The sequence below is a fragment of the Triticum aestivum genome, chromosome 3D, assembly GCF_018294505.1.
Source record: "Triticum aestivum cultivar Chinese Spring chromosome 3D, IWGSC CS RefSeq v2.1, whole genome shotgun sequence".
In the NCBI taxonomy this organism is placed as follows: domain Eukaryota; kingdom Viridiplantae; phylum Streptophyta; class Magnoliopsida; order Poales; family Poaceae; genus Triticum; species Triticum aestivum.
In genome coordinates, this window is record NC_057802.1 from 416,804,526 (window position 1) to 416,813,276 (window position 8,751).

Below are 8,751 nucleotides of genomic sequence, written 5' to 3' on the forward strand. Positions count from 1 at the left end.
TTAAGAAATGAACTGAAGAATGAAGATAAGCTGTTTGGGTTCATAAGATCCACATCTTTTCTCTGGTCAACAAAGTATACTAGTTACATATATACCACAAAAATCATATCAGTGTATATTCACATAAAAAGAAGGCCAAACTTCTTCTTACAATACCCATGTCTCAGAGATGCGTCATATGTGGCCGATTGCCATAATTAGCGATAGTACGACGATCATCATATAAAAATACACATAGTACGCCGATCATCATATAAAAATGCACTCTAGCAGAGTCGCCATATGCATCGTAGTCGTCATAATTTAACGAAAAATGATTCTCCGCTTTATATATAAAGTAACTGCACTAACAATAGACAACTTCCAAAGTTCAAGATCCAAACTCACAATCCAAGTGCGACAAGAAAAATAAATAGGTCTTGCCAGGGGGACAGCATAACAAACCCCTACATAAAACTAATAATTAACCAGGATCCGGGGAGGCGGAGGAGGAAGCCCATTTTATGGAGCTCGCTCCAAAAACGACCTCGTAGCCTTCAAAATGGATGCCGTGGAGGTCCGGTTTGCAGCGTACTCCATCACAAACTGCTTGTGCGAGAGGGAAGTTTCATCTTCTTCCTCCATGCAACACAGTTGGGTTTGAAGCTTCGTGCCGCCTGACCACAAACTATTGCGCACAAAGTATCATCAGTGAGGCGGCGACGAACCACCCGCCCCACTAATGGCGTGCCCGATCCTCGGATACCCGAGGCGGCCGTCGGATAGCCACCACGCAACATCATTTGTCGCCGATCCCTGGCCATAAAAAGCCCGATGGCGAGGTGTCCCCATGACCTAAACCTAGCCGCCTCATTGTCTCCTAGTAGCCGCAACCTTCTGCTCTAGCCAACCTCACCGTCTTCTTCTCCATTCTGCTCCGCCGCGACATAGCCGCCTCACCGGGATGCCGAGTGCTGGTTGAACATCCTGGTGGACGCCAATCTATCATTGCAGACCCGCACACGACGTTGCGGCCTTTCCCCGTGTCAGCCGCCGTGTCCTCCTCCCGCCGTAGTTTGCGCCTCACCGGCGACGGGTGCGAGAGATATGACGGCCCCCGTCGCGGTAGATCTCCGTCGAGGGCGTCATCATCAATTAGACGGTGTCGGTGTGGGATTTACGGTAGTAGTAGGTAGCAATGTCGAATGGCAACATTTCAAATCACAAAATGTGTATGGTGCCATGAATTTTGGCCATTAATATAGTTGTTAATTGAAGTTATGGTGTTAATACATAGGAGTACGTGTGTTTAGTCAGACTAGCAAACATTTTCGTGCGTTGCAACGGGAGAAAAGATTCGCATGCCCGTGCGTTGTACTTCTATTTTTTTTTCACTTTCTAGAAAGCCTGTGGGGCTGTGTGGCCTGGTACAGGCTGGTTATGTGCCCGACAAAACAACAACAAAAATTAGTACCACCTCGAATAGTAAAAATTATAATATGGGTGAACGGATAAAAAACCCGAAGAAACGCACCTTACTTTGTTATTAGTATACAGGTATAGGTATAGGTTAAATGTCACTTAAATTGCCCCTACAAGTTTTAACTCAATATTTTTTACACAAATTAAAGAGAAAGCAACATAAAAGAAGTTATAGAGACTACCGTTTGACGATTATAATGTTTAGGCACAGGTCCGGCAGCCTCCAAAAAAAATAGGGAGCACGCCCAGCTCCTTATAAAAAACGAACGGATGGAGTGGCTAACAGGTACAGAACAGCACAACGGCCATTGCGCAATGTTCAGAGCATAAGGGAAATCACAACACTAACATAATTCAAAGACTAATCAGGAGAAACTTGGCTCAATTGGACAAAGTGGGCAAGACTAAACCTGCTCAATACACCCAGCATCTCTGCTTCACCTTTAGGGGCAGGTAAACGAGTACAGTACAATAATGTCAAATGCAGATTTTACAGGTTTTCTGTGGAACCAAACACACTGCAAGCCTTCTACACTAGCTAACTTGTTACAGCTACAGCACCAAATCTTAGCATCGTTGGGTTACAACTAGGCGATGTCTCCCACAGCTCCCAGCACCACACGAAGAATCAGCCTGACATCAACAAAATGCACCGTGTTTGCCTTGGCTCAAGGAGAAGCCAGTTTACGGAGACGATTTGAACGCCTCGGTGGAGTCGGTGTAGCACCCACCTTCTCTTCTTCTGCTCTTGCAGTCTCCTGTTGAACGGAATAACAACACATCGAGTTAATAGCAAGCTTGAAGCATTGTGGGGGAATAAAAGCTTGAAACCAAACTTAATGTCTGGGGGATAATGGTAATGATAAGATAAATCTGAAGCACTGTGCGTAGATGTCTTTAATTTAATTTATTTTCAAATGTGCAATGTAAGGTGTTCTGTATCAGATTATAAGTAAGACTAGCAATGATGATTTCACATATATCATAATAGTGGCCACTAATGTGAATGTACTAAGCTAGTAACTACTTCTGTGTAGCTGTCTAATTTGCAGTAAATAACACACCTATCAGGCCAAAATACCTGTTTGGTGTAAGTTCAGATAATTCTAAAACTCAACTTCGAAGGAACTAAAATGCATTTGCCAACAGATGTCCTCAAAAGACAGGATAATCTCATACGACGCACTCACACTTCGCACACAAAAATACAATGCCAAAAGATGTCTGGAAAAGAAACTAGAATTTACCTTCTTTGTTGCTGCTTCAAGACCAGGGGTTCGCATTTTGTCAGAATCCTTTTGCGTCTTGACCACACGCTTCCTCAAAGACATGGATTCCTGAACCGTGACGTGTCCAGCATGCTGAATTGAGTCTTTGACAGACCTCCGTCTTGAGCTATCTGCATCGACAAATGAGAACTCTCCGAGCAACTGAACCACCGGTGGCTTTGATCTGTCAGTATCTTTATGATCCACAGTACTGCCATCTGAAGGCCTTTCAACGCTACCATCCTCTTGCTGAACTTTCTGATCATGATCCCTACGACCAATTGATGGAACATCGAGGCACACAGATTGATCTGACTCTGACAACAACGTTTGCACAGGAAGCTCCAAGCAGGCAGATGACTCTTGTTTGGGCACAATCCGTTGCACAGGTTGCTCTGAATGGAACACCGGCAGTGGCACAGCATTATGTGGAGCTAATACTGGCACTCGCCTGGGTGGAACTGAAGGCATACGTTGTGACACGGGCACCTTGACCTTGCGAGACCTTTGGGAATACTTGAACATAACAGTCACAAGGCCTGCAACAGATAAGCATGCCAGCATCTTCAGCAAATGTGGTTCCACTGCAGACCACAGGATTTTCACCATATCAACAAGTTTCTTGGCAGCTTTTGCTGTGTTTTCGTACCCCAGCGAGTCGAATTCTTCTTGATCTAACCTCTCACTTTCCAAACCCTTATCATCACTCACCACCTTCACGCTTTCTGATTCCAGAATTTCATCCATGGTGACCGATGGTGGCATGGAGTGTTCTGAATCATCTTCCCCTGTCTCTTGAGGAACTAATCCTAGCTCGTCCTCATCCAAATCATCGCTGTGGGTGGATCCAAAGGGAACTCCAGTGACATCTCCACCCGAGCATACAACTTCACTATTTTCTTCAGCATTCTCGAGTGGCCTCATGCTCGCTTCCGATTTCAGCTCGCCTATTTCAGAATCTTCCTTCAGAACATCCAAAATCTCGCTGCTCTCATCCCCAATTTGGCATGTAAATTCTCCGAAGGCAACATTAGGGCAGGCATCTGCCATTCCCATCATTGCAACTGCCATGAAGTTGCTAGGAGAAGCTCCTGGGCCGTGCAAAGGGATACCATCGTCACTGCCCCCCTCCACAAATTGGCCTATACCTGCCTCAGGTTCATACTGAATCGGCCCCAGCAGAGGAACTGCCTCGTGAACACCGACATCACACATGCTCCCATTCAATCCGACGAAACTGATGGGTCCTTCTGAAGTGGTAGCAGGGAAGGGAGCGGAACTCATACAGTAGATGTAGCAGAAGAGGCAGGCCGAGGACACGAGAAGCAGCAGCAGTCGCCGCGCCCAGCGGCCTCCCTGCCCTTGCGCGGGCGCCACCTCCTCCTCGTCGGCGTCGTCGCACTCGGAGTCGCCCCCTGTCGCCGCCGACGAGCCGGAAGACAGCACCTCCGAGTGCTCGGTGCCCGAGGTGGCGCTGGAGCTGTCGCCGCCCTCCACCTCGCGCCCCAGGCGGAGGATGATCTCGCGGCTCCGCTTGGGGTCGTAGCGCAGGAAGTCCGGCCGCGGCGTGGTGTAGTTCGTCTTCGGGTCGTACGTCCCCGTCCCCGTCCCCCCGGTGGGAGGTGGCGGGGTGAGCGCGGCGGCCTTGGCGGCCGACGCGGCGCCCTCCTGCCCGCGGCCGGCGCCGTTCCGCTCCCCCAGAACCTTCTTCCTCTGCGGGGACGCGGGCCCCGCCGCGGCGGAGTGCCTCGGGGCCGCGTTCTCGTCGCCCTCCATGGCCCTGGGGCTTCGTCGCGGGGAACCTGGCCGCGTGAACAAATAGGAGTAAGAACGGACGGATCAATTAAGGAAGCAGCAGACAAAGATTGGGGGAAATCAAGGAGAGGATCGCTGTTTACCTTGGGGGACAGCTCGCTTGGGCGGATCCATGGCGGTGGCGGCGTGGAAATACTGATCGGGAAAGGGAGGGGAGGGGAATGGATTTGGGGGAGGCGGAGGAAGGAAGGAAGGGGATATTTATTTCGAAATTCGAACCGACTGCATCGGCCGAACCGACCGTTGGGGCAAGGCTACGCTACGCGGGTACGCGCTCTCCACACGTGCACGCCAGCGCGGCGGGCACGTGTTTCCTTGGCTGGATCCTGCGTTTTTTCTTTTTATTATTTTCCTTTTACCGAGACGTGGATCCTGCGAAGTGTCTAGTAGCACCAGCTCTCACCTTTTTAAGTAGTGTGTATTGCTTATCACATGTGTCGTATGGTAGCACCAGCTCTCACCTTACTGTAAATAAGGCTTCGATCAAACGTTGATTTTGCTCATCCGTAGAAAAAGAGACTTTGATTGCTCGGTGACAAAGTCGTGTCGCACAGCGCTGCGTCGCTTGTATCCGGTCACCGTGACTTTGGACCTGTTCGGAATCGCGCCGCTCCACGACTCCGCTCCCGGAGCGGGCGGAGCTGTAATTAAAAATCATGAAGCTGCAGTTTACTTGCTCCGTGGGCCTTTATATCTTAGTATTAGTATGTAGAGTAACTTCAACGCCCCAACCTAAACTGCTTGCGCGTTCATTTGAATCGAAACGGATACAAATTACGGTTCAACGCGCCACGTAAATAGACGCTTGTCCCTTTTTTGTCCGTGCGCAACCCCATTTCAGGTCCAAATTTGGGTCTGGTTTGCGTCAACGCGGGCGGACATGGAGCGGACACGTGCGATTCGCGACGCTCGCTCTTGTCCTTCCCCTGGCCTGCTAGTCGGTGGCATATTGACCATTCCCCTCTCCCTCCCATCGACAGCCAGCACACACTGGCCGCCCCCTCGCCGCCGCCGCCCAGTTTCGGCGCCTAGGCCGCCGCCCGCACCCACATACCTCTCTCCAGCAGCACGCCGCACTCGACGACCGTTCTTGGCGGCGTTTGTGGACAGTTTTCGCATCCGGCGTAGCACCCCAACGTATTCATCACCTTCGCCTTTATGGAACTCTGTTTTTCAATCAAAGTATTGCCATGAGTACATTATATTTCAACATACCTCCCTTCGATTATGTCTCGGCGACGGTACCTCCTTTAGGAAGGCTACATGACTTATTTGCTTACCAACTAATTTTGTTTGAAATATCATAGTAGTTGGATAAAAAGAGTTTTAGACAAAAATATTGTTATATTTTCGACATAACTTTCTTCAAGGTGAGGGTCCTTGACCAACTCATGTTCTTCATATGTTCCAAGAATAGGGCCAAGAGGGAATGAGACAGACAGGTCATGTATGCTAAGAAATATTCATGTGTCATCTATGAGTGTGGACATGACAATTCAAATAGTTTTACACTATATAAAGATTGTACGTTTTACCCACACAACACAATCTCAACCTATTACCACCAGTGATCGCTGGTATAGTACCCAACATTCAGAGTATCGGTAGGGATATTATGACGAGTTCTTCCATTATAACACACTTACTGCTACATGCCCACTAAGTGTCAATATGAAAGTAACCGCAGCTCACAGTCTGATGACCCACAAGTATAGGGGATCAATCGTAGTCCTTTCGATTGACCCACAAGTATAGGGGATCAATCGTAGTCCTTTCGATAAGTAAAAGTGTCAAACCCAACAAGGAGTAGAAGAAAATGGCAAGTGGTGTTCAGTAAGGTATTCTTTTTTTTTTGCGAATAAAGCATCTCCATTACTTAACAAATGGCGTGAACCTCCACAGGTGCACACCTTAACCAAACAGCAGTTTTTGAAAGAGACCGACCCATTTGGGCAAGAGTATGACTAGCTCTATTCTGCTCATGTTTGATGACTGAGATTACATGTAAGGTATTCTCTGCAAGCACCAAAATTATCGGTAACAAATGGTTTGATAATAAGGTAATTCATAACAAGCAGCAAGTAGTAATAGTAACAAGAGTGCAGCAAGATAGCCCAATCTCTTTTATAGGAAAGGACAGACCAAAACGTTTTCTTATAGTAAGCAAAGTGTTCTTGAGGACACATGAGAATTATCATCTAGTCACTTTCATCATGTTTATTTGATTCACGTTCACTACTTTGATAATTTGATATGTGGGTTGACCGGTGTTTGGGTGCTGTTCTTAATTGAACAAACCTCCCACTTGTGATTACCCTATCTCGCAAGCATCCACAACTACGAAAGAAGAATTAAAATAAATCTAACCATAGCATGAAACATATGGATTCAAATCAGCCCCGTTACCGAACAACGCATAAACTAGGGTTTAAGTTTCTGTCGCTCTAGCAACCCATCATCTAATTATTACTTCACAATGCCTTCCCTTAGGCCTAAGTATGGTGAAGTGTCATGTAGTCGACGTCCACATGACACCACTGAAGGAAGCAACAACATACATATCATCAAAATATCGAACGAATACCAAATTCACATGATTACTTATAACAAGACTTCTCCCACGTCTCAAGAACAAAAGTAACTACTCACAAATCATATTCATGTGCAAAATCAGAGGGGTATTGAATATCATTAAGGATCTGAACATATAATCTTTCATCAAATAACCAACTAGCATCAACTACAAGATGTAATCAACACTACTAGCAACCCACTGGTATCAATCTGAGGTTTTGAGACAAAGATTGAACACAAGAGATGAACAAGGGTTTGAGATGAGATGGTGCTGGTGAATATGTTGATAAAGATTGGTCCTCCCACGATGAGATGATCGTTGGTGATGTCGATGGCTTCGATTTCCCCCTCCCGGAGGGAACTTTCCCCGACGGAATCGCTCCGCCGGAGAGCAAAAGTGCTCCTGCCCAGGTTCCGCCTCGAGACAGCGGCGCTTCGTTCCGAAACCGTTCTCCTGATATTTTAGGGAAAATGGCTTCATATAGCAGAAGATGGGATCCGGAGGCTTGCCAAGGGCCCCACAGGCTCGGTGGGCGCGCCCAAGGTCCCCTTCTGGTGTTTTTTCCGCTAATAATTTTTATATATTTCAAAATAATTCTCCGTAAATTTTCAAGTCATTTGGAGTTATGTAGAATAACTATCCCTGTTGTAGTCCTTTCCGGTCTAGAATTCCAGCTCCCGGCAATCTCCGTCTTTATGTAAAACATGCAAAATAAGGGAGAAAAGACATAAGAATTATATCATAAAATTAAATAATGACACAAAACATAATAAATAATAGTAGGAAAACATGATGCAAAATGGACGTATCAACTCTCCCAAGTTTAGACCTCGCTTGTCCTCAAGCGAAAGCCGAAATCGGTAATCATGACCACATGTTTAGAGACAGACGTGTCCATAAAAACAAAATACGGACATGAAAGCATCATGATCATTATTTTAACAATAATATAGCATAATAAAACTTCTCATAAATAAGTGACAATTCATTCACAAGATAAAGTATGAACCATAAGCTTCATTGAAAACTAACAAACTATGATCTCGGTCACTGAAGCAATTTCACTTTATCATATTATCAGAAAGAGTCTATGCATAGGCAAATTCACATACTCAACTATCATTTGGTCTTCTATGATTGCTGACACTCACGGCATATTTATGGAGCAAAAGTTTCAGTCAGTCACGACTCCCATCTCCATCGGTCAAATCTGCTAAATCAACGCGGTGGCGGGCCTCGAACTGACATCTGGACCTCACTAGTCCTCTTCATTATTTGAAAAATTTGAGACTCCCGCAACGCCTTCATATTCCGAAGAAATCCACTAAGCCTATGTAACTATTAGAAGCACCGTCTCCGATATTACTCTTTGGCCTTTAGCACTATGTCTCGGCGACAGTACCTCTCTTCCGGCTCTAGTGCGGCCTTGTAGCACTTTTTTTAAGAAATACACTCAAAAGAGCATCTTAGATCTGATAAATATCAAGCAAAACAACCAATACAATGGAAAGACAACTTGACACAGATTGACCAATAGCATTGAGAATCATACTAGCCTGCTTCTTCCTTCGACAAACTGCCGCCTACCGAAGATTGAAAATTGCACCGAACCAATAGTAAACGAAAGGGACA

At 46.3% G+C, this 8,751-nt stretch overlaps 1 protein-coding gene across 1 annotated transcript; it reads right to left on the reverse strand.

Moving 5' to 3' along the window:
- Positions 1–1,823: 1,823 nt before the first annotated feature.
- LOC123079277 (uncharacterized) lies at positions 1,824–4,768 on the reverse strand. The gene is made up of 3 exons (XM_044502012.1): positions 4,628–4,768; positions 2,709–4,531; positions 1,824–2,219 (listed from the first exon to the last, which is right to left on the reverse strand). Exons 1-3 carry the CDS (start codon positions 4,656–4,658, stop codon positions 2,130–2,132), a joined length of 1,944 nt encoding a protein of 647 aa, XP_044357947.1. The 5' UTR covers positions 4,659–4,768; the 3' UTR covers positions 1,824–2,129.
- Between the last annotated feature and the right edge of the window lie 3,983 nt (positions 4,769–8,751).

Excerpts from the sequence above, each read along its gene's own strand:
- LOC123079277 (XM_044502012.1), bottom strand. The coding sequence starts at position 4,658 with ATGGATCCGCCCAAGCGAGCTGTCCCCCAAG. Across the intron at positions 4,532-4,627 it reads CAAGCGAGCTGTCCCCCAAG|GTTCCCCGCGACGAAGCCCC; the intron begins GTAAACAGCGAT and ends TCACGCGGCCAG. Across the intron at positions 2,220-2,708 it reads TTGAAGCAGCAACAAAGAAG|GAGACTGCAAGAGCAGAAGA; the intron begins GTAAATTCTAGT and ends TCCGTTCAACAG.